We start from the raw sequence: 26,587 nt of genomic DNA, 5'->3' as shown, positions 1-26,587 counted from the left end.
ATAACGTGCGTCGGCAAAGTGCCAGCTGCAGGACCTAATTAATCAGGAAGCAGCCGCTCGTACGAGCGGCTGCTTCCTGTCAAATCACGGCGGGGGGCTCCGTGAATAGCCTGCGGGCCGCCGATGGCGGCTCGCAGGCTAGATGTAAACACAAGCGGAAATAATCCGCTTTGTTTACATTTGTACGGCGCTGCTGCGTAAGGCACATCGGCGATCCCCGGCCAATCAGCGGCCGGGGATCGCCGCCATGTGACAGACCACATCCTGTCACTGGCTGCACAGGACGGATAGCGTCCTGTGCAGCCCGGAACACCAGGGGGAGGCAGCAGGTAGGAGAGGGAGGGGGAATTTCGCCGCGGAGGGGGGCTTTGAGGTGCCCCCCCCGCCACCCACAGCAGGCAGGAGAGATCAGACCCCCCCAGCACATCATCCCCATAGGGGGGAAAAAAGGGGGGCAATCTGATCTCCCTGCCTGCACCCTGATCTGTGCTGGGGGCTGCAGAGCCCACCCAGCACAGATCAATCAAACCAGCGCTGGTCCTTAAGGGGGGGTAAAGGGTGGGTCATCAAGTGGTTAATAGGACTTGGAGGTATGCTTGGGATTATTGTCCTGTTGAAAGGTCCAACATCTCCCAAGCCTCAGGTTTGTGACAGACTGCATCACATTTTCTTCCTCCTGGTACTGAAGAGAATTCATGGTACGTTGCACACACTGAAGCCTCCCTGTACCTGTAAAAGCAAAACAGACCCAAAGCATGATTGACCCCCCCCCCCCCCCCCCCCCCGCCATGCTTCACAGTAGGCAAGGTGTTCTTTTCTTTATAGGCCTTGTTCTTCCTCCAAACATAGCGTTGATCCATGGGCACAAACAGTTCTAATTTTGTTTCATCAGTCCACAGAAAACTACCACAAAAGTTTTGGGATAGTGTTCTGAGTGTTCTGTGGACTGATGAAACAAAATTAGAACTGTTTGGGCCCATGGATCAACGCTATGTTAGGAGGAGGAAGAACAAGGCCTATAAAGAAAAGAACACCTTGCCTACTGTGAATCATGGCAGGGGGTCAATCATGCTTTGGGGCTGTTTTGCTTCTGCAGGTACAGGGAGGCTTCAGCGTGTGCAACGTACCATGAATTCTCTTCAGTACCAGGAGATATTGTATGAAAATGTGATGCAGTCCGTCACAAACCTGAGGCTTGGGAGACGTTGGACCTTTCAACAGGACAATAATCCCAAGCGTACCTCCAAGTCCACTAGCGCATGGTTGCAGATTAAAGGCTGGAACATTTTGGAGTGGCCATCGCAGTCACCAGACTTAAATCCGATTGAGAACCTCTGGTGGGACTTAAAGAAAGCAGTTGCAGTGCGCAAGCCTAAGAATGTGACTGAACTGGAGAATGGGCTAAGATACCTGTAGATCGCGGCAAGACACTTGTGTCAAGTTATGCTTCACGTTTAAAAGCTGTTATAACTGGAAAAGGATGTTGTACTAAGAATGAATGTCACTTGGGGTTGAATAAAACTGATAATGATGTGAGCACAGGAAAGACATTTAGGGTTATTTCATTATAAATGTTATGTTATATTTGTCTGACTTACAAGTGCCTCTTTGATTTAATTGTAAACAAGATGACTGAAATGATCAAATCCAATGTCAAACTGGCCAAAATACTCAATTTCAGTGGGGGTTGAATAATTTTGAACACAACTGTATCTCTCAGGCAGCAGCTGGAGAGATATGTAAAGAGTGCACTTCACTTGCGTCAGACTGGCCGCAACTGGCTGAAGTTACAGGACCCGGTACCGGAGCAGAAGACTGAGGACGGCAGCGTGGGAGCGATTTGTGCTTATGGGGCTGGAGGAAGCCCCAGGTATGTATAAAGCTTTTATTATTAGTCAGCTCTGGTACACTTTAAGCCATCAAAATTACATTTATCATTTCTAATAACCTGTTTGGCTTAGGATGTATCTTTCTTCTGATCTAGTTGTTTCCGAACACTGATATTTAGTCTCTAAAAAGCAGATCATAGAAAATGTTTGCTGTTTATTCAGTAGCGTTTTAGAGATAAAAACCTATTGGCAACTAGAAGACTTTAAACTCCTTATATTTCAAAAAGAGCATAAAAACCAAAACATAGTTAAATAGGTTTTTAGGTTGAAAACAGACACGTCCATAGAGTTCAATCAAAAAATAAGGTACAACTAGTTTATATGTGTTTGGAAAACTGTGGCGCTTTCTGGAGGGATAAACTTAGAACAAGTATGTATCAGGTGTGCTGACTCCATGGTTGGCCTGAAGCTAAAATATCAGTATGACTACAAGGGAAGACTGCATCATAATGCTGGATACACACCATGCGTTTCTGCGTTCGTTGCGTCCGCCGATACGCATCGATTCGATTATTTCCGACATGTCCGATTCACGTTTCGATGGATTGTTAGGTCGATTTGCCATACTTTACATGGCAATCGACCTAAAAATCATCGAAATGCTCGGAAATAATCGAATCGACGCGTATTGACGGGCGCATTCGACGCGGAACGCATGGTGTGTATTTAGCATAACAGCCTCTATATCCCTTTCAGGTCACACTTCCTTTACAACGCCACAGCTAGTGTAATCAGTTTGCTAGTACTGTATAATGTATGGACTTATAAGCCTTCCTTTGCAGAATTATTTTTTTTTTTTTTGTCTGAGGAATCTGAATTTTTTTTATGTTTGAGAACAAGTCCACTCAAACACAAATGTTGTTTCTTGCTGCAGCTGCTGGTTCTGTTTGTAGTGAAGGATGTTATTTCTTGTGTAGATGAGAACTGGTGGTGTTATTTGTATTTCTGTAAATTCTCACTTCACAGATATGATGAAGTTATCTTTAAAACATTGAAGGATCTTCAGCCCCGATATTTGGTTTCTTACCTCATGGGCCTTGGGTAAGTAATACTCCCAACCAACAGAACACAACTTTTTGTGTCCACTTTAAGCAGACTAGAGGTGCATACACACATGCGACTATAGTCGTTTGTAACGATCGTTCCCTGAGCTTTACCAATGACGATCGTTACAAAAAACGAACCACCAACTATTAAGGCAAACGACGAACGAGCCAAATCGCTACAAAAGAAAGTTCTGTCTCGGCGGATTTTAACCAACGACGATCGTTTGCAAAAGTAGTACATCGTTGGAAACGATCGTTCGTACTAGGCTTGACATGCGCATTTCACAATTTCTCCGTGAAACTTCTCATTTTTATGCGCAGGCGCAATAGTTGCTTTACGTGATGTAACGTTCGTTCTAACGATCAGATCGTTACACACCTTTTAAAACTAACTTTACTTAGGTCGTTCTTTCATCAATTAAAAGTTCGTTCGTCGTTCTCAACGAACGATTGTTGTCGCATGTGTGTACGTAGCATAACTTCACATTTTGTTTCACACATTTTTAACAGAATTTCACATTATACCACCTTAAAAGTAACTATTTGATTTGTAATTTTTTTTTATTATCCTTTCCAGTCATTTAGCAAACGTGGCTCATCATACACTGCGCGTAAAAGAAAGCAGCCCAGAAGTCGCTCATGTAAGAGTGCCTTATTATCTGTTGTGTTATTAAGCTTTGCATGTTGAGGGGGTTATTCCAGTAGTGTGCTTTAGGCTGGTTTCACACCAGTACGTTGCGTTTTAGGGGACGTTATGGTCGCATAATGTGCCCCTAACGCAACGCCTGGTGCTCTCTGCTGTGGACGTCAGTGAGCCGCGTTGTGCAGCTCACTCTGGCGTCCGTGATGCGTACTCTTGGACGCATGCGGCATCACGTGGTCCCTCCCGGCCAATCGCCGCACAGAGCGGCTGCTCCAGGAAGTAAACACTGCACGTCACTGAGTGCAGTGAATATTAATTCGCCATGTGCCTGGCCGCTCTCCGCTCCTCCCCAACGTTACTGAGCATGTGCAAGCAGTCTAACGCGGCTCTGCCACTTGTAAAGTACTGCATGCAGTACGTTGTCTTATGGCGCAGCGTTACTAAGTAACGCAACGTGGGCACTGTGAACAGCCCATTGATTTTTGATTATTGCAGTGCTTTGGGGTGCGTTACAGGCTGCTCTAACGTGCGCCTGTAACGTCCCACTGTGAAACCAGCCTTATAGAAAGAAAGCACAATGTTGAAAGAATGGAGAATATGACAGCAAGGAAAAGTAAAAGACTAGAATTTGGTAAGCAGGCTGTAGGTATTAGAAAAACAACCACTTCTCGTATGAGATAGATTAATGGTACCCAGTGTTCTCTGATTAGCAGGTATGATTACATGGTTCCTGCCAGCATGCATTCATTCATGTAGCAGAGCATTATGTAAACTATATGTATACTATGTAAACTATAAGGAAGTCTATCCAAATGAGAGCTTACAAGTGTACCAGTACACCAGTTATGCGGTGGAGTGACATTGATCTCCATTGAGGACAGAGTCCTCATGAGCTAGCAAGAGGTCCAGTGTATGTACAGCAGTTTGTTTTTTAGCTATGCAGCAATGCAATAATCATGGACTATAGAAATATCTGAAGGATTTATCAGATCACCAAGTACCACACTTAGGCCTCGCTCACATTGCATTCCGATCGCGGTTACGTTTGCGGTGGGCGTTTTTTGACTGCTTTTTCCCCCTTCCCGGCGATTTCTGTGAGTTGGGCGGTTTTGATAAGTGTTTTTGTAAACGTTTGCCGAGCGATTCTGGTTTTTCACTTTCTGACGCAAGTCAGGAAGTGAACTCTTTGATCTGGAAAATAATAAATACAATGTATTTATTCTTAAAAACGCAATCGCTGCACAAAGCGCTTTTGTGAGTGTTTGTTTTTTGTTTTTCCTATACCTTCCATTGAGGCAAATCGCCTCAAAAATGGTCAATGCAGATCTTCTCTGAGCGGATTGGAAACGAACCACTCAGATGTGAACTCCCTCATAGAGAATCATTGCACAATCGCTTTCAGGGCGACCAGGAACAATTGCCAACGCTTAAACTCCAAAAGCGCCTCCAGTGTGAGCGAGTCCTCAGTGCTCCAAATGTTTCAACTGTATTTAGCCACAGTCATTGTTAATCAGCAGTGCAGCAACCAATAACAGTTCACGTGTATGTGACTGACTGCAGTGCATGCTTTTATTTCCATCTGGTTTTATCCATGATAGTTAACGCCAATCTGTAAATCATCTTTTTTTTTTTTTTTTTTTTTTTTTTTTTTTTACAGGCTCGACTTCTGTTTTTCTACAGTATACAAGTAGTTTTAGCCAATGGAATGAAAGTGTTGGGCATTACCCCTGTTGATAAAATGTAATTGAACATGCACATGTGCTTTGTAACCTGATTTTTAATAAAACCTAAGTAAAGATTGCTGCCTTATTACCTGAATTTGATTTCAGTAACTATAGTGCGTGATTATAGTAATGGTAGTGCTAAAAACAAGTATCTTTTGAAGAAACATGATTAATAAGATGCCAATAATTCTGGCTTGTATGCAGCCTGGAAATGGACAAATCTAATTCACGTTTTTCTGGTTTACAGGGGATGTATTGAGCTTTAATGCAACACATAACTGATGCACAGTGCATTTAAAAAAAAAGCGTGGAAGGCTAGGCTCTTGGCAGTAGTCCTCAAACTAATGTGGCCCCCAACACAAAATGTATTACTTATAGATGCGGTCAGCTACATCTTTAAATATTGGTGGTCCGCATAAGAATATTGGTGCTGGCACCACCCATCCACATGGAAGCCAGAAAGCAGTAATTCGCTGGTTTCCAATCAAATTCCACATCAGGTGACACTGCTGTCCAATTGGACTGCAGGTTGTCACCTGGGTATGCTTCACTGTCTGGCCTGCAAAGACTTCTACATTGTTTTATGTATACTCCGGCCCCCAGCAGTCTGTAGTATGTTGACCCAGCCCTCGGCCCAAAACATTTAGGGACCCCTGCTATTAGGAGTGATCAATGATATGCGAATACTTCTGAGTTTATGCAAATTTGCAGCTTGACATTAGACTGATCAATTTAAATCGGGCTGGGACTTGATTGGTCCATTCTCAAGTTGCATATATTTGCATAAAAAAATTACATACATTTGCATAAACTCAGAAGTATGCATATCTTTGATCATCCTTATTGGCTATGGGATAGTTTCCACACTTGCATTGTAACAGTGCATGGTCAGAATGTCATGCTGTATGCTTTTTGTTTTTTGTGTGTGATGCAGACCTCTACATAGTAGTAGGAGGGGTTGTCTGGAAAGTAACAGCTGTCATGAATTAAGGGAATATTTGATTTATATTAGACACACAGGCCCATATGCAATTAACTGTTTCTCCTAGGTGATATTTTCACATCTTATAAATAAAATATGCCTTTTAAACTACCAGCAAGCGAGAAAGTACTAAGAATAATTTTGGACAGTAATTTTTCCTCTACTTTTTGGAATATTTCAATTGCAAAGTGCTCAAAAGTATTTAAAAGATGAAAAATTGTATACTAGTAGAAAACTGAGGAGAAAAAGTTAATTGCAAATGTATCTTGTGATTATTTCCTTATGTAAACCTTTTATTTAACCACTTGAGGACCACAGTGGTAACCCCCCCCCCCCTAAAGGCTGTTTTTTTCATAATTGGCAACTGTAGCTTTAAGGCCAAGCTGCAGGGCCGCACAACTCAGCACACAAGTGATTTACCCCCCCCCCCCCTTTTCTCCCCACCAACAGTTCTCTGTTGGTGGGGTTTGATTGCTCCCCCCTTGTGTTTATTTTAAATAAATATTTGTTTGTGGTTTTGTAGGTTTTTTCATGCGATCGGCTGTTATAGGCTTCTGCCTATGAGAGCCGATCGCTCTCTTGTCCCCAGTACAGCGCTGTACTGTGTAAATAGACGGCGATCACGCCGTCTAACAGTCTCCCGAGCCGCGATCTCCTTCAGTAGCCGGCTCCAGGACCTGATGCCAATTGGCGTGAGGCGGTCCTGGGGCTGTCGCCGCGGTCACGCCCATTGGAGTGAGGCAGTCTTAACCTCTTGGGGACTATGGGGTAAACTCCCCTAGTGACCAGGACATTTCTTGAGAAATTGGCCACTGCAGCTTTAAGGCCAAGCTGCAGGGCCACAGCACACCAGTGATTCCCCCCCCCCCCTTTTCTCCCCACCAACAGAGCTCTCCGTTGGTTCGGTCTGATTGCCCCCCAGATGTTTGTGTATGTTTATTTTTAATAAAGTTGTTTTTTTCTTCCCCCCCCCCCCCCCCCCCCGTCAGCCAATCCACATGATCAGGCTATGACAGCCCATCACCCACGGCTGTCCCCAGTATAGCGCTGCTGCAGATCGCAGCGCTGTACCAGTACTTAGGACGGTGGTTTCGCCATCTAACAGTCTCCCGAGTGGCTATTGCCGCTCGGGAGACTGAAGGCGTAGATCTGCTCCGCCCACCAAGCAGGAGATGCACGCAATCTCCTGCAAACCAGAGCCCAGGACTTTATGCCGATCGGCGTTAGGCAGTCCTGGGGCTGCCGCCACGCCCATCGACGTGATGCGGCCGACTACTGGTTAAAGTAGTTAAGCATTTATCATATTTTTACAAGATTTCCAATCCCTTTGTTGTAGTAGCATCACACTCCTAACCTATGGGTTGAAAGAATGTTAAAGCACCACTATGTTGCTAGTAGTAAAAATCTGAGAGATTAGATATGTTTTGGACTAGTCGGGGGATGTACAGTATTTCTATTCTTTACAAAAGTATTCCCTGGAAGGGCTTTATAGAAAGATGCCTGCCAACTTCCCTTATTTGAAGTATAATTTTCAATCAGTACCCTAACTGATCCTAAAAATAAAAACCCAGAGACTCCCTCATAAGGAGATAAAGTCTGAAACCTGTCAGATTTTTAGTTTCTCCTGTGCATGACAGCAACAAAGGAAAAAATGTATAGTGCATTTTATTCTAGGAGAAATGTAATTCTTACACATGAGTATCACAAAAAATTGTAAAATGTAACCACTAAATGACGTATATATACACGTCCATTGTATTTGTGGCCAATGCAACACCAGTTTGTTACTAAATGTGGTATCGTTTTAACCATAACTAGTTGTAAAATACATTTTGGTGTGCCTTACAGCTTGGACCCCCATCACATAAAAAATAGGTAGGAACAAACTGAATCAAAACATAAAAATTATTTTTCAAAATTATGATCAAACTTGGAAAAGTTGTAAGAAAACTACAAGAGACATGTGGTAACATTTTAACTGTGAAAAGTAGTAGAGTACAGTTTAGACAGTTTTAGGGTTGAGGCCCATGTCTTGTGTATTCTTTTAATCAAACAATCAAAAGAAATTTTTTTTTTTGCATATTCTGTACCAAAATAAAAGACTTGTAAATAAGTTACAGAATCTGAAAGAAAAAAAAGTATATTGTTACCTTAGGAACATGGCTTTTTAAATATATATGCCATGAGAGGTATATTACTATAATTTTTGCAAATAAGGTTTTATAATCGATATTGTATAATGAGTAAGAAAAAAAAAAAAGACACCTTTCTTTCCAAATACAATGTCACCATACATTGTGCTAGGAACAAAATCTAAATGTTTTAATAACCAGGATGATTAAGCAAATAAAATTTGTGGGTTTAACTTCGTTAGCACTGTTTATTGTAAAGCTATACTGAATGCAAATGGAGAAAATGTTTTCTTTTTTTCCCTTATTTTCCCTTTAAAATGCATAGAAAATAAGGTAATTACTTAAAAAAATTATCACATGCTAAAAGCCTAATTTGTCCTGAAAAAAAACAATATATATAGATCATTTAGTTGTGATAAGTAGTAATAAAGTTATTGGTGAATGAATGGGAGCAGCGCTGATATGTGAAAGTTACTCTCATCCTGAAGTGGTTAAATCACATGTATAGTTATACTTTAATGCTGCTGAAAAAACAGTTACTGGCATTCTGCAGTCACATGTAGTGGAGGGAGAGAGGTTCACCTGACAGATGCAAGTTATTTTATACTGAAATACCTTGCGTGGCGCATAAAAGCAAACAGCTGTTACTTTCTGCATGCCCCTCATCGTACTGCTGAAAGTCTTGTATTATTTGGAGTCACTGACCTGAAGCAACTATGTGGCTGAGAAATGTTAGAGACACTGTAACATCAAAAATATCCCCTGGGGGGTACTCACCTCGGGTGGGGAAGCCTCGGGATCCTAATGAGGCTTCCCACGCCGTCCTCTGTCCCACGGGGGTCTCGCTGCAGCCCTCCGAACAGCCGCTGACAGACCCGACTCAATTCAATATTTACCTTGGCAGGCACCAGCGGGGGCACTGTGGCTGCTTTCAGCTCCGAAGTAGACGGAAATACCCGATCTCAGTCGGGTCCACTCTACTGCGCAGGCGCCAGAGACATGCGCCTGCGCAGTAGAGCAGCCCCGACGGCGATCGGGTATTTCCGCCTACTTCGGAGCCGACAGCCGTCAGAGCGCCTGCGCAGGAGCTGGGAAGGTAAATATTGACGTCACCGCTGTACGGAGGGCTGCAGCAAGACCCCCGAGGGACGGCGTGGAAAGCCTCATTAGAATCCTGAGGCTTCCCTCACCCGAGGTAAGTACCCCCCCGGGGGACGTATTGATGTTACAGATTCTCTAACACTGCACAGTACAAATGTACTAGATAAGTTACTGAACAGCATTATTTCTTGCAAAATGCATTCCTTTTAGATCAGAATTGTAACATTAATATTTCTATCAAGAAAGGCGTATTTTGACATAAATGAATATTTTAATCTGCAAAGAATTCGGGATGAGAGCTCAGTGTCCACTCATAATCTCCATTAAGGCTGGATCCCAATTTAGGTGATGGGAACATGGTTTACTTTTAAATTATAAAAAAAAAGTAGTTCCATTTATTTTATAAAACATTTTACTTGGTTATGAAAACTTGATGCTCTAGAACTCAGGTTCTTAACATGTGGTGTGCCCTGGTGGTACGTTAGTTGGGCTTAGGGGGTACTTGAACTTGTCATAGTCAATCTATATTAAGTTTTGAAAGCAAAATGATAAATCATATATAAATAATCCTGTATAGTTAAAGTGTACCTGAGACAGCAAGGGAGGGAAAAAAATATGATACATATCTGGAGCTTCCTTCAGGCTTATCACACCCTCACTGTCCTTCGTCTTGTGAATTTTCTGTAATCGGCACTGAAAAGTCCTAGAGTTGGCACAGTATGGCCGCATGCACCTGTGCAGTTCGCCCCGAAACAGAGGACTTTCCGGGACCAATTGCAGAAGATTCAGGAGGAGGATGGTGAATAAGCGATAGGCCTGGAGGAAGCCCCAGGTTTGTATTATTTTCTCTCACTTGCCCTCAGGTTCTCTTTAACCTCCTTGACTGTTCATTTTTTCCGCCAAGGAGGCTGCATTGCACTTTTTGTAATTTTTTGTTTTGTTTAATGTAGCTACCTGAGTGGTAGCTACATGAAACACCACTAGAGGGTGTATGTGTCCCTCTAGTCCGATCGCCGCCGGCAACAAAAGTAAACAGATTGCATATAGAACGTGATCTCCTGTTTGGCTTCTCCAGTCGCCATGGCGACAATCGGAATGATGTCATGGACGTCAGACCCATCCGATCCAGCCCTTTGCACTGCCCGGGAGTGATTGGTCCGGGCTGCGCAGGGCTCTGGGGGGGGGGCAACTCTTCTGCCGCTGCGTGCGGCCTATCAAGCTGTACGTGCGGCTAGCAAAGTGCTAGCTGCGCGTACAGCACTTTGCAGAACGAAAATTGCCTTACCAGGGGCTGAAACGTTATGTAGACACTGCTGCGCTCTCCAGACCTGCAATAACATATAAGCTCCACATAGGGTAATATTGTATAGTTAATGCAGTCTCTCCACACCACGAGTGACTTATGCTCCCCAGATGAAAAAATCTTAATGCTCCCCCTTCCCCCTTTTCCTAGATGCTCACCAGATGTATACCACCCCAGCTTTCAGGTGGATCTTAGGCAGTGATTGATAATCAGCTCTCTTAGCTCTGTAGGGGAAATGAAAGGAACTCCACATAGGGTAATACAGTTCAGATAACAGGACAACTTTAAACAGCACTCCCTTCAATTCCCACAGTGTCACCAGGTGAATGTGTCACTCCACACTGCAAGCCACACTTCTCACCAGATGCAGCCCACCTCTCAATTCAGGTGGAAAATGTGTTTGGTTTGCTTCCAATCAAGCCACGAATGATGCCTCTTTAAGATAATTCTTTTAATCCAGAATAAAAATCTTAAAGAAGTCAGCTGACTGGACAGGGTGAAAATCCCTTTATTGGAAACACTAAAGACAAGGCGTTTCAGGGGCAGAATTCTGCTTTGGCTGGGAATTCTCCGAGGAGATTGGACACCAGTGCAGCTGACTAGATCCTGCCAGATCTTGGCTCTCAGGTGGACCGCACACTTGGCCTAATAGCAGTCTGGGAGCTAGAACTATTGGAGAATCTATTGATCTGGGCACCAGTGACTCCTCCTTCCAAATGAATGCCAGGCAGGGGAGCAGGCTGTACACCTTATCTACATCCAGAAATGTACTTAGAAAGGTAGCAGTGCTGTAATCATTCCAGTTTAATTTGCAGCCAGCTATGAATATCTAAAATTACTTGGGGACTCAAACGACTAGTTTTTGCAATTATGAAGCCGATGCTTCTTTGTGCATTCTCATGTACAGCCCAGTAACTTTCCTCTTCCAGCATGAATAGTTACCGGTAGCTCCACAGAGCAGGAAGCACTGCAGCTGCTCCTACACACCTGAAGTTATCAGCAAGGGTTTCCAATCAGTGAATCCTGTTGTGACCCTCATCAGAGCTACTGCAGTCAGCCATTTCCCCCAACAGCACAATTAACTATGAGAAGCTGAACAGAGGCACCCATACTCTACTCACACTGCTACTAGGCACTGTGTATTGACCTGAGGAAGCTGGCTAGTACCTGTGACACGCATTGTCTTTCTGTGTGTTGAATAAATATTTTCCAGTTGAACTGGTGTCCTATCTTCCGGAGAGACACTCCTATTGACCTGAAAAAGCAGAATTCAGCCCATGAAACGCCTTGTCTTTAGTGTTTCCAATAAAGGGATTTTCACCCTGTCCAGTCAGCTGACTTCTTTAAGATTTTTATTCTGGATTAAAAGAATTATCTTAGAGGCATCATTCGTGGCTTGATTGGAAGCAATAATAACGCAGTCTCCACCTGAATTGAGAGGTGGGCTGCATCTGGTGAGAAGTGTGGCTTAGTGTGGAGTGACACATTCACCTGGTGACACTGTGGGAATTGAAGGGAGTGCTGTTTAAAGTTGTCCTGTTATCTGAACTGTATTACCCTATGTGGAGTTCCTTTCATTTCCCCTACAGAGCTAAGAGAGCTGATTATCAATCACTGCCTAAAGGTGCGTACACACGTCAGATAAAAGTCTTTGGAAAATGAAAGATCGCAGACCAATTTTACCCCCTTTCATGTAGTATGAGAGCCATACCTACAGTCTATTCTATGGAGCTGAACTCCCCATCAGATAAAAATCTTTGCAAGATGCTGCACACAAAGATGCTGTACACATGCAACAGATCAGTGTCTGCAAAAGATCAATCCGTGCAAAAGATCCATTCCTGCAAAGTGCATTCATAGTCTATGATATCTGCAGATCCTCATACACACCTTGTTTAACCTCCCTGGCGGTAAGCCCGAGCTGAGCTCGGGCTATGCCGCGCAGGGGGAGATCTCAGCCCCCGGTGGGGCGATTTTCGTTCTGTAAATTGCTGTGCGCGCAGCCAGCACTTTGCTAGCCGCGCGCACAGCTTGATCGCCGCCGCTCTGCGGCGATCGGCCGCACGCAGCGGCTGAAGAGGGTCCCCCCCGCCAGAGCCCTGCGCTGCCCGGATCAATGAGTTCCGGGCAGCGCTATGGGCTGGATCGGGTGTGCCTGACGTCAGGACGTCCATGACGTCATCCCGATCGTCGCCATGGCGACAGGAGAAGCCAAACAGGGGAACGCGTTATATACGCGTTCCCCTGTTTGCTATAGATGCCGGCGACGATCTGACTAGAGGGCCACATGCGCCCTCTAGTGGCGTTTCATGTAGCTACCACTCTGGTAGCTTTACATGAAACATTAAAAAAAAAATTGGAATTCTGCAATTTTTGCAGAAAAAATTAACCGCCAAGGAGGTTAATGGACATTCATCTGCAGATCAGACAATTATCTGCCGATCTGAAGATCCAACCCGGTGGATCTGGTCTACAGATAATTGTCCGTTAAACAAGGTGTGTATGAGATCTGCAGATATCATAGACTATGAATGCACTTTGCAGGAATGGATCTTTTGCAGGAACAGATCTTTTGCAGATACTGATCTGTTGCATGTGTACAGCATCTTTGTGTGCAGCATCTTGCAAAGATTTTTATCTGATGGGGACTTCAGCGCCATAGAATAGACTGTGTAGAGTATGGCTCTCATACTACATGAAAGGGGGTAAAATTGGTCTGTGATCTTTCATTTTCCAAAGACTTTTATCTGACATGTGTACCCACCTTAAGATCCACCTGAAAGCTGGGGTGGTATACATCTGGTGAGCATCTAGGAAAAGGGGAAGGGGGAGCATTAAGATTTTTTTCATCTGGGGAGCATAAGTCACTAGTGGTGTGGAGAGACTGCATTAACTATACAATATTACCCTATGTGGAGCTTATATGTTATTGCAGGTCTGGAGAGCACAGCAGTTTCTACATAACGTTTCATTCTAAATTGGACTTCCTGCAGCGATCCCAGGACTTGTTGGACAGTAGATACATGTGTAATATACGGATTATGGACATTAGATATATGTGCAATATATAGATTGTGGCGCAGTGTTCATTTTAATATATTTACCAGGGGCTGACATATCCTCCGCAGTGGCTTACCCCGTGTCTAGCACGGGTTTACCGCTAAGGAGGTTAAAGAGACACTGATGTGTTTTTTTTGTTTTGTTATAAAGGCTTTTTCAGCAGTAAATTATAATTGGAATTGCCACATCCCAGCGGCAGATAAGTGATTTATTACCGAGAAATAGACCTGCAAACTTCCATGACTTTGCAGGTTGCAGATTATGCTGCCCTGGGGAGGTAGAGTTTTGCACAGTAACTGCTGCAATCAATCTCTGCCTCCTCCCCACCCATCTCAGTAAAAAAAAAAAAAAAAAAGAGGGGTGGGGAGAGGTGGAGATTGACTGCAGAGGAGGCAGAGCTCTGCATCTTCCAGGAAGGAAAGCCCTGCAAGTCCTGAAACCTTGCAGGGCTATTTCTCATTAAATAAATCACTCGTTCTGCCGCAGGAATGCGGTGATTTCACTGGGCAGTTAATGCTGAAGATGACTTTATAACAAAATAAGGTAAAAAAGACACTTCAGAACCTCTTTAAATAAAAGCATCAAGAAATATTTAAAAAGCATGCATGCATAATTATGGAGCACACGTAAGAATTATAGTAGCAGTAAAGAGTGTTATACTGTGTTAGCTATCAGTAAAAGCAAGAAGATTTGAATCAGGTTAGTACCATTTATTGGATAATTTAAAAGAAAAAAAGTTAAGTTTCAGGCACTCAGCCTTTCTCCTACTCAAATTCTAAAAATATTCTGCATCAAAGTGTACTTGAAATGTTACTCACATTATGTGATACTAGTCCAACTCAGGGGTATGTATGTTTTAATAATGCTAAGAAATACTGCCCTAATGAGTGTAAACTGTATGACCGTGAAATATAGCAACTTGGTAAGGGCAAAATTCTAAACAGTGGAGGTGTATATAAATACAGAAGGTTACCCGAGGCAATTTCAGAGAATACAGTGGAGACACAGGTGGATAACAAGCAATTGCAGGGTATAACAGTGGGGACATCTGGAAAAATGAAAGACTCCATGGTTTTAATAAAATGTTTTAATAAAAAAAAAAAACTCCATGTTTACAATTGCCTTGTGTTTACATCCATACATATATATATATATATATATTAAAAAAAGAAGTATCTCATAGAAGTGCAAAATAAATTAAGTGATATCTAATGGTTTGTCACTGCTGAACCAGCGGTAAAGGAGCAGGCAGAGGAGATGTAGTCTTTGGACTGTGGTGGCAAGTATTATGAGCAGCAACTGTGTAGATACCCAATTCAAGATCTACATGGATTGCAATTAATATAGCTCAATAAATACGGTAGTCCTCTAAAGATTCCAAACACTTAATTTCTCACAGTTCTGTTCACTCCTCCTCCAGCATTCTGGAATGCTTCATCCATTAAGAATTGTGGTCATCATAATGTACTATATACAACATCACTTCAGGAAACAGTATTGACTGATTCCTGTGTAACATGGCACTGCAGATCTGACATTCATTGGTAGATGCACTGTCCATAGCTGAGCAGTATCCACTACTGCAATAACCACTTTTGACCTGGAGGGAAGCATCAAAACATATATTACATTGCATATATATATGTGCATCACACATGGATTAGTTTTTCACTGGCACCATCACTGGGCTTTTGTGTTTCAATCCTGGTTGTGTCTTTCCTGGGTAATCCATAGGTGTATATGGAAACACACACAAGTAGAGCACCAATCGCAAATGTTAATGCTGGGGAGAACAAGACAAAAGGTTCAAATCAGTCTTTGAACTAAAAATGACAACACTTATATTCAATGCTAGTTATAGCAGTCAATAACAAATAAGTGAAGTTTAAATTGTGATTTTCTACAGCATTTAGAAAATGTAACTTCCCACCAAAAACAAACCTTGATCATCAACACAACCAAACCCACTGCCACGTAAAATGACAGTTTACCTCATCACTAAATGACATCTGTGAAGAATTGGGCATTAACCTCCTTAGCGGCATGATTATTATTATTTTTTTTTCTGATTTAGTTTCTGAAAGAGGTACAATACTTTATCTGAAGAAAAAAATCATACCACTAAGTATAGGCAGCCAAAGAGGCTACCTTCCCCCTCACATTTTGGTAGCCAGAGAGTGTGCCCCCCAGTTTGTGGGTAACCAAAGAGTGCTTCCCCTCCCCATTCAGGATAGGCTGCCACACATAGTGCCAGTTTCCCTATGCAGAGTGCACAGTGGAGCCAAGATCACTCACCTTCCTGGGTTCCAAACACATCCTGGAAGTCTTCCTCCTGTCCTGCAGGGGGCTATGCTGAGATTGATCTCTGTCTGCACAGAGCCCTCCCAGTAGTATCCACGAGTGTAGCTCTGGGTTATGGGTGATCGCCGTTAAAATTAACCCCAAGCTACACTTGGAAATACTGTAAAGGAGCAGCGAGTGTGTGCTTCTACCCCTTAATTATTAAATTCACTGCTCTGATGTTTTGCCCCACCTCCTCTGGAGGTGCTGCAGAGAGCCCTAGCAGCCAGGCAGAGCACCTGGGTAAAAAAAGCTTGGGGAGAACACTGAGAAGCAGGGATTGAGTCGGGCGTGAACGTGGGTGGACGACATCCACCTGCTTTTTTCAGAGGGTGGACATCGTCCACTCTGGCATGTGTGGAGGGGAGCAGCGCAGTGGAGGGGGAGTTAGTGGGCACAGTGGTGGGGAATGGGGGACATCCCCTCCCCCCCCTCACCTTGGGGTTCCCCCTCCCTCGCTCCCCTCTCTAGAACTAAAATTTGCGTCGGCTGGCAGCGGGCGGGACTTACCTCTTCCTCGATCTAAGCGCAGGGTAAGTTCTGCGTGCCGATGCTCTGGTCTAGGCCAGGCCAGACTAGCGGCAGTGGAATGCTCCCTCTCGGGCCCGAAACTAGGAAGAGGTAAGTCCTGCCAGCCGCCCGCACATTTTAGTTCTGCAGGGGAGAGTGCAGAAGGGGAGCCCCAAGGTGAGGGAAGGGGGGGGGGGAACCACTGCTGCCAGATTACATGTATTTTGGGTGATCCGCTGCCAGGTTTCGCGTATTTTGGGGAACTGCTTCCAGATTATGTGTATGTTGGGGGAACTGCTGCTGCCACATAGTCTATTTTGGAGGAACCACTGCTATATTATCTGTATTTTGGAGGAATTTCTACCAGATTACGTGTCTTTTTGCTGAAATGCTGTCAGATTACATCTATTTTTGGGGGATACATTATGGCAGAGTTCAAACTTCCCCGCCAGACCTTTTACATCACTGCTAAAGTCATGTATATTTGGTCCCACACATGACTACACCCATTTTTTGGCGCTACGCATTGAGGCAGGGATTTTAGGGGTGAGTCCACACTCCTCTCCTCCCAGGACTAGACCCCTGCTGAGGAGGTTAAGTGAACAGCTTTAGTTCTTGTAGGACTCAGGGGAACAAGGATATCAGGGATTCTGTATCAGTATTAGGGATTCTGAGAAAGGACCAACTGTGATGATTTGGGCAGATCATCTCCACAACAGCGAGTCTTGTAGAGTCTTTAAGGTAAGAAGCTCCCAAAGTGATCACAACCATTGAACCTAAAACAGGGTAATGGGAACCCAACGGTCAAACGTTTTTGTGGGGACTAAAAAGGTAACTAATCTGTTCTAATCCTAAAAATAAAAAATTGATGGCCACGAAAGGGAGATTCAAAGTACAAGTACCCGTACAGCAGGGTCATTGCTAGCCCCAAAGATCAGTGGCACATGCCCCGGATCTATTCTGGGATGCCCTGGATGTCTCTCAGGCAGAGTCAGTGGTGGTGCCTCAATGGTGGGCATGCAGGTGCATCAATCAGGAGTATGCTGGGTGCTGTGATGCCTTTATGGGGCATGCAGGGAGCTATGGTTCTTCTATGGAGGCATGCTGGTAGTTGTGCCTGAATGGGAGGTCCATGGGAGCATGGGAGGGGGTCAACTAGAAGGTCAGGGAATGCTATGGGGTAACTGCTAGATAACCTGGCGGCAGGCCTGCCCACCCAGCAGAAACCCAGAACAGCCAGCACAGAAGCCAGACAACTCTACCTAGTTCTGTTTTAAATGACACTGCCTATTTATGTGACATGCTTTTTTTTTTTTTTTTTGCACTAATGAAGGGGAGGCTTCATCCAACATTTTGCTGGGCAGTCCTACAGTGATGTGAAAAACTATTTGCCCCCTTCCTGATTTCTTATTCTTTTGCATGTTTGTCACACTTAAATGTTTCTTCTCATCAAAAAACGATAACTATTAGTCAAAGATAACATAATTGAACACAAAATGCAGTTTTAAATGGTTTTTATTATTTAGTGAGAAAAAAAACCTCAAAACCTACATGGCCCTGTGTGAAAAAGAAATTGCCCCCTGAACCAAATAACTGGTTGGGCCACCCTTATCAGCAATAACTGCAATCAAGCGTTTGCGATAACTTGCAACAAGTCTTTTACAGCGCTCTGGAGGAATTTTGGCCCACTCATCTTTGCAGAATTGTTGTAATTCAGCTTTGAGGGTTTTCTAGCATGAACCGCCGTTTTAAGGTCATGCCACAACATCTCAATAGGATTCAGGTCAGGACTTTGACTAGACCACTCCAAAGTCTTCATTTTGTTTTTCTTCAGCCATTCAGAGGTGGATATGCTGGTGTGTTTTGGGTCATTGTCCTGCTGCAGCACCCAAGATCGCTTCAGCTTGAGTTGACGAACAGATGGCCGGACATTCTCCTCCAGGATTTTTTGGTAGACAGTAGAATTCATGGTTCCATCTATCACAGCAAGCCTTCCAGGTCCTGAAGCAGCAAAACAACCCCAGACCATCACACTACCACCACCATATTTTACTGTTGGTATGATGTTCTTCTGCTGAAATGCTGTTACTTCTACGCCAGATATAACGGGACACGCACCTTCCAAAAAGTTCAACTTTTGTCTCGTCGGTCCACAAGGTATTTTCCCAAAAGTCTTGACAATCATTGAGTTGTTTTTTAGCAAAATTAAGACGAGCCTTAATGTTCTTTTTGCTTAAAAGTGGTTTGCGCCTTGGATATCTGCCATGCAGGCTGTTTTTGCCCAGTCTCTTTCTTATGGTGGAGTCGTGAACACTGACCTTAATTGAGGCAAGTGAGGCCTGCAGTTATTTAGATGTTGTCCTGGGGTCTTTTGTGGCGCCTCGGGTGAGTTTTCTCTGCGCTCTTGGGGTAATTTTGGTCGGCCGGCCACTCCTGGGAAGGTTCATCACTGTTCCATGTTTTTGCCATTTGTGGATAATGGCTCTCACTGTGGTTCGCTGGAGTCCCAACCCTTTAGAAATGGCTTTATAACCTTTACCAGACTGATAGATCTCAATTACAGTACTTTTGTTCTCATTCGTTCCTGAATTTCTTTGGATCTTGGCATGATGTCTAGCTTTTGAGGTACTTTTGGTCTACTTCTGTGTGTCAGATAGCTCCTATTGAAGTGATTTCTTGATTGAAACAGTTGTGGCAGTAATCAGGCCTGGGGGTGACTACAGAAATTGAACTCCGATGTGATAAACCACAGTTAAGTTATTTTTTAACAAGGGGGGCAATTTCTTTTTCACACAGGGCCATGTAGATTTGCAGTTTTTTTCCTCACTAAATATTAAAAACCATCATTTAAAACTGCATTTTGTGTTCAATTATGTTATCTTCGACTAATAGTTAACGGTTTTTGATAAGCAGAAACATTTAAGTGTGACAAACATGCAAAAGAATAAGATCTCAATTAATTTTGTTCTCATTTGTTCCTGAATTTCTTTGGATCTTGGCATGATATCTAGCTTTTGAGGTGCTTTTGGTCTACTTCTATGTCTCAGATAGCTCCTATTTAAAGAGAACCCGAGGTGGGGATTGTACAAAGAAATCTATACACAGAGGCTGGGTCTGGCTATAGTGCCCAGCCTCTGTTGCTAGCTGAATCCCCGCTAAGTCCCCCCCCCCTGCGCTCCGCTCTCCCCCATAAATTACAGCCGCGCTGGCGACACGCAGCGGGCTGTATTGACCTCACTAGTATCACTCACGGCGCTCCCACGCCTCCTGCAGAGCGCCGGTCCCTTCCCTCGCCGCTGATTGGAGGGAAGGGACGCGGGCGGGGATCGGCGCCTTGCAGGAGGCGGGCGGGAGCGGCGTGAGTAACATTAGTAAGGTAAACATTGCCCGAGAGCGCGGCCGTGATTTAGGGGGGAGAGCGGAGCGCAGGGGGCACTTAGGGGGGATTCAACTAGCAACAGAGGCTGGGCACTATAGCCAGACCCAGCCTCTGTGTATAGATTTCTTTGTACGATCCCCACCTCGGGTTCTCTTTAAGTGATTTCTTGATTGAAACAGGTGTGGCAGTAATCAGGCCTGGGGGTGACTACAGAAATTGAACTCAGGTGTGATAAACCAGTTAAGTTATTTAACAAGGGGGGGCAATCACTTTTTCACACAGGGCCATGTAGGTTTGGAGTTTTTTTTTCTCACTAAATAATAAAAACCATCATTTAAAACTGCATTTTGTGTTCAATTATGTTATCTTTGACTAATAGTTATCGGTTTTTGATGAGCAGAAACATTTAAGTGTGACAAACATGCAAAAGAATAAGAAATCAGGAAGGGGGCAAATAGTTTTTCACATCACTGTACTTAGACCGCTGTTAAGTTCATGTAAGTTTGTCCAAAGTTCCCCGGATCTCTTCAGATCCTAGCAACGCCCCTGCCGTACAGACTCCTAACATGCATGTAAAAAAAAATGGTTAACCCTCCTGGAGGTCTAATGAATTCCGCCAGGAGGCAGCGCAGCAGTTTTTTTTTTATCTGTGCGGTGCGACGGATGGCGGCGATCGAGCGCGGGGCGGCGGCGATCAGTGTGCTGACGCAGCTAGCGGGGTTACCGCCAGGAAGGTTAATGCTCAGAGACAGATTTGATATACTGGTAACTTTTGTCTTAGTAATATACACACAAGAATAGATATGAACTCAGATGCAAAGAATCTAAAATGTCCATACCCTCTAAGGGCTCGTTTCCACTTGTGCGGCGTGCATCTCGTAGACGCACGCCGGCACTGAGCGGGTGGGCGGGATCGCAAGCGAATCCCATAAGCCGTGCCATGCACTGTGGGGGTTCCGGCCGAATCGCTACTGCAAGCGATTCGGCCGGCGGTGCCGTTTTCCCCTATGGCAGAGTTTCCCCGCGCGATTTGCCTGCGGGGAAACTGCGGATTCGCGGCCGTTTCCACGACAGTGGAAATGGGCCCTAAAACCAACTTCCAACATGTGTTGTGCTCAGATTTGGAATATCCCATGCAAGCCAAGCATTACCCTGTTACAGAATAGGAAACACACTGACCAATGCTAAGGAGGGTTAAAAGAACTTTGAAGTGAGAGTGATATGGACACTGCCATATTTATTTCCTTCTATGAGATGCCAACTGACCAGCAGTCTTGCTGATCCTTTTGGCTGTAATAGTGTCAGAATCGCACACCTGAAAAAAAAGATGTTGCTCATACTCATTCTGGGCCTGTGGCTGAAATTATAAAAGGTGTGTACACACATGCAGTTTTACCACCTCCATGTAGTATGAGGGCCAGTACATTTTGATTTTGAATACTATGAACAGATTGTGTAGCTAAGCTATCACACTGCATGGAGGTGGTAAATTTGGTCAATCAAAATTAGACGTATGTACTTGCCGGTTACATACTTTCAATGATGATGCTTGGCCAATCACTGACCAATTTTACCACCTCCATGTAGTATGAAGGGTTACCCACACAATCTACTCATAGTATTCAATGTCTATTGGCCCTCATACTACATGGAGGTGGTTAAATTAGGATTAGCCAATCACTGACCAATCTTATTGGTGTGTACACACTTGAAAGATAAATGAAAGATATCAGACCAATTTTACCGCCTTTCATGTAGTATGAGAGCCATACTCTACACAGTCTATTCTATGGAGCTGAACTCCCCATCAGATAAAACTCTTTGCAAGATGCTGCACACACAGATGCTGTACACTTTCAAAAGATCAGTATCTGCAAAAGATCTGTTCCTGCAAAATGCATTCATAGTCTATGATTTCTGCAGATCCTCATACACACCTTGTTTAACAGACATTCATCTGCATATCTGACAATCATCTGCAGATCTAAAAATCCATCCTGGTGGATCTGATCTGCAGATGAATGTCTGTTAAACAAGGTGTGTATGAGGATCTGCAGATAGACTATGAATGCATTTTGCAGGAACGGATCTTTTGCAGGAACAGATCTTTTGCAGATACTGATATTTTGAATGTGTCCAGCATCTTGCAGAGTTTTTATCTGATGGGAAGTTCAGCTCCATAGAATAGACTGTGTAGAGTATGGCTCTCATACTACATGGAAGGTGGTAAAATTGGTCTGTGATCTTTCATTTATCCTTTAAGTGTGGACACACCATAAGTGTGTACCAGGAGATGCAAGACAGCCTGGCAACTGGGATAGTTAAAGACAAAAGAAAGGCAGCCTTTTACATCACCCTCACTACAGTTTCCCTTTAAAGGGGCACTATAGCAAAATATAATTACACAGTAAATTAATATGACAAAGCTGTTTGTAAACCATTATTAAAAGTTAAAAAAAAGGTTACTAATCACTCTTAAATTATAAACTTGGCAAATTTCATTCCATGGGGAGAAAACATGCAGCTGTTTATTGGAATAAGTGTAATTCACCACGTGGGGCAGAAGCCATATTGAAGCCATATTGAAGCCATATTGAAACTCAGGAAGGAAGAGAGACTGCTACACACACGTGCATACTTTACTGGGAGCATGGGAGTCAGAATGCCAGAAGTCCATAAATGCCAAGGAAATCCCGCTACACCAGATAGTAGGGTGAAAATGAAAAATCTTTTATTCTTGATCCAACATCAGTGTTACAATAAAAAGCTCACGCGTATCAGAGCAAAGAATGGCTCCTTAATCATAGCTTACAGAAGCATGTGTTACACAGATTAAATAGTGTGAGGCCACACCCGGAGGGGTGTGTGCATTGGCCTTAATGGTACATACATAGTATTTTAAAAATGGCGTGAACCACTATAATACAAATACATTGAATCACTAAATAATTAGTTAAAAACACAAGGACATAGCATTAGATTGCAAACTACCCATATATCATTACACATGTGGAAACAGACGACATTAATCCTAAAGAGACCCACAAGTCAAATAACTAGCAGATGCTTGTAGAACCAAAGGGGAGAGAGAGGAGAGGGGGAAGGAACAAGGGAAGGAAAAAAGACACAATTGGATACAAATTATTTGTCATAAAAAGTATTGAGGTCCAATCTCGAATTGAGCCCCAAAGGGTCACGGGTCCCTAATTTCCATATCCAAAAGGCTTCTCGTCTTAATAATCTGTTATGTAAATATCCTCCCCTAAGTGGGTATGATAGTCTTTCTATGCCCTGGAATTTAAATCCAGACATATTACCTGAATGAGCATAGAAAAAGTGCTTGGAAACGCTAGAGGCATGACTGATATAAGCAGCATTCCTGAGACACCTTCTAGCGCCATTATAGTGTTCTGAAATCCTCTGACGGAGGGGACGGGTAGTACACCCCACGTACTGTATCCCACATTCCATGCAAGCAACCAAATAGACAACATTTTGAGTCTGGCAATTAATATACTGTTTAATATCATAGTTGCTATGTCTGGAAAGGGAGACAATTTCACGCGTTTGGTTGTGAACACTACAATAGCGGCAGGTGTTATAGCCGCACTTATATGAGCCTTTGTGTGTTAGCCAGGTCGGTTTAGGCTTGTCCTCGCTCTGAAACAAACTGGGGGACAAGCTGGTGCCCAAAGTGGGGGCCCGGCGTGAGGAAAAACCACAGCCTCCAGCTAGAACTGCATACAGCTTAGGGTCAGAGTGAAGAACAGGCAGATATTTTTTGATGATACTAACAATTTGGTTATACTCCAGGCTATATGAGGTGACAAAATTAATGCCTCTATGGGGTTGACTGTCCCAACGTCCTGCCCTCGGAGTAAGTAAAGCTGTTCTGGTCTTTTGTAACACTCGGTTTTTTGCTTCTAATATTTGGTTTTCCCGATACCCACGGCAGAGAAGTCTAGATTGTACCAAGTTAAGTTCTGTCTGTAATTTGGCTGGATCAGAGCAGTTCCTAGCCGCTCTGATCATTTCTCCATATGGAATGGACTCAGGGGAGGACTGGGACCTTTTGGCCTGGGGGGACAACACAAACTAGAGGCCCGTTTCACGCCATCCCCAGCCCAAAGCCATATCTTTCTTGTGTGCAAATCTTACACACACACACACACACACACACACACACACACACACACACACACACACACACACACACACACACACACACACACACACACACACACACACACACACACACACACACACACACACACACACACACACACACACACACACACACACACACACACACACACACACACACCCTGTCTGTGTCTGATGCCTAACCTTAAAGGAGTTATCAGGCTTTTTTTTTTTTTATGAACATAAGTGCTACTTACCCAGGGCTCGTCCAGCCCCAAGCTCCCAGCATGTCCCTCGCCGCAGCTCTGCAGTCAGCTGTTCGCTGCCGCTGCCTCCCAGCCCCCGGCGATGACGTCAGGCCGACTGCGCCTGTGCGAGCGGCGCTGTCAATCGCCGCCACATGGACCAGAGCGTACTGTGCAGACGCAGAACTACTGCGCCTGCGCAGTACACTCCGGTCCACGTGGCGGTGATTGACAGTGCTGCTCGCACAGGCGCAGTACAGGCCGACATCCAGGTCGGACTGGTGCCATCGCCGGGGACTGGGAGGCAACGGCAGCGAATGGCTGACTGCAGAGCTGCGGCGAGGGACATGCTGGGAGCGTGGGGCTGGAGGAAGCCCCGGGTAAGTAGCACTTATTTCATTAAAAATGCCTGACAACTCTTTTAACCCCCCCCCCCCCCCCCCCCCCACACACACACACACACACACACACACACACACACAAACCTACCTACCTGGTGATGCCTAACCCCACTCCTGCCCACCCACCATACAAACGACTTGTCTGACACTTACCCCCCCCCCCCCCTCCAACTACCTGTTTGACAGTGCCTAACTGCCTGCCTCCCCCCTCCCCTGCCGCCAATCACACCACAAGAAGAAAAAACGTTCCCCCTCAGGCCAGGGTCAGAATGGGGATGATTATCACACAAAAAAAAAACTCAGAGGGCACTGGCCTGGGCAGAGAATTGAATTTGACAGCAGTAGCAGGCAGGCAGCAAAGTGTGAGTAACTCAGCGACAAGAAGGGAGAAGAAGTACAGAAACAAAATTTATAAAAACCACCTTCTCCTCTGGCGACCTGGACCCGACCTCCTCTATCCTCCTGTCTCCTCAGTCCTACACCTCCTCCTCCTCCACAGCAGCAAGCAGCTATAGGTGGCATCTCTGACTCCCAGGCCCCCGAGTGTCCGACTCCTCCAGCCAGGACAGCCAGCCACTCGTACTCGTAGCCGCAGCTCCAGGCCCCCAGCCCCCCCAGCACAGAAAGCTGAAGAGTGAGACAGCTCACTCCGACGACACCTCAGGCACAGCAGCACAGGGAAGGACTGTGTCCGACTCCTCCAGTCAGGCCAGCCAGCCACTCGTAGCCACAGCTCCAGGCCCCCATCCCCCCAGCACAGAAAGCTGAAGAGTGAGACAGCTCACTCCGATGACACCGCAGGCACAGCAGCACATTGCGGGCGGCAATGGCTCCAAGCGGGGGGCGGAGTCAAGCAGGGTCAACCCACCGGGCCGGAGAGGACCTAAGCTATTTGTGTCCTTGTGCCGCTCACACCCACCGCAGGCGCAGCCACGCACAAGGGCACACCACGGCCGGCCGCCTCAGCCCCTTCTCTGATTGGATACTTCAACTTGCCGGGAAATTTTGCGCGAGGTTGCGATCCCCACTGCGAACCTGTCACCTGTGGTATGTCTGCTGGCCCTAATTACTTAAGATTCGGGCGGCCCGGGGGGCAATTGCCCCCCGTCCCCCTGGGCCAGTCCTCCCCTGAATGGACTTCAATGTATTCTTAGGGTGGCAGCTTGTGGCTAAAAGCAATGGGTTGCCTGCACACTCTTTTCTATATGTTCTGGTCTGTATCCTCCGCGATGCTACATGGCCATTCAAAGAAAGATCCAAATAGTTAATTTCTGTGGCACTGTGCAACATCGTGAAGGACAATTTCAAATTGTTATCATTACAGTATGTTAAAAATCTAGGGAGATCTGTCTCAGGACCTCTCCACACTAGCAGCAGATCATCTATGTATCTAGCGTACCAAAACATAGAATCAGAAAAGGGGTTGCACTCTCCAAAGATGCGGAGCTCCTCCCACCATCCCATGTACAAGTTTGCTAGGGATGGGGAAAACTTGGCTCCCATCGAAGCTCCGCACCTTTGGAGATAGTACACCCCATCAAACATAAAATAATTTCGGCTAAGTAGATGATCTACCGCTAGGAGGAGAAAGTCACAGACTGTCGACGTGAATGACCCATACTTTCTAATGTGAAAATCTACAGCCTCAAGAGCTAACCTATGGGGAATGGAGGAATATAGAGAGGTCAC

General features: G+C 44.7%; 2 protein-coding genes across 2 annotated transcripts in view; one reads left to right on the top strand and one right to left on the bottom strand.

The window, feature by feature from the left end:
• RARS2 (arginyl-tRNA synthetase 2, mitochondrial) overlaps window positions 1–5,388 on the top strand; it is a 47,445-nt gene extending 42,057 nt beyond the window's left edge. Inside the window, exons 18-20 of the mRNA XM_068231130.1 lie at window positions 2,856–2,930; window positions 3,513–3,576; window positions 5,236–5,388. Of these exons, the coding sequence (XP_068087231.1) occupies window positions 2,856–2,930; window positions 3,513–3,576; window positions 5,236–5,322 (226 nt within the window). The 3' untranslated portion in view covers window positions 5,323–5,388. The remainder of the gene's footprint in view (window positions 1–2,855; window positions 2,931–3,512; window positions 3,577–5,235) is intronic.
• Window positions 5,389–14,756: 9,368 nt separating this feature from the next.
• Window positions 14,757–26,587, bottom strand: part of SLC35A1 (solute carrier family 35 member A1) — a 48,140-nt gene continuing 36,309 nt past the window's right edge. The window contains exon 8 of the mRNA XM_068279395.1: window positions 14,757–15,663. Coding sequence (XP_068135496.1) covers window positions 15,530–15,663 — 134 coding nt within the window. The 3' untranslated portion in view covers window positions 14,757–15,529. The remainder of the gene's footprint in view (window positions 15,664–26,587) is intronic.

This window comes from Hyperolius riggenbachi, chromosome 4, assembly GCF_040937935.1.
Source record: "Hyperolius riggenbachi isolate aHypRig1 chromosome 4, aHypRig1.pri, whole genome shotgun sequence".
Taxonomy (NCBI): Eukaryota; Metazoa; Chordata; class Amphibia; order Anura; family Hyperoliidae; genus Hyperolius; species Hyperolius riggenbachi.
This window is presented reverse-complemented; position numbering and strand designations above follow the sequence as displayed.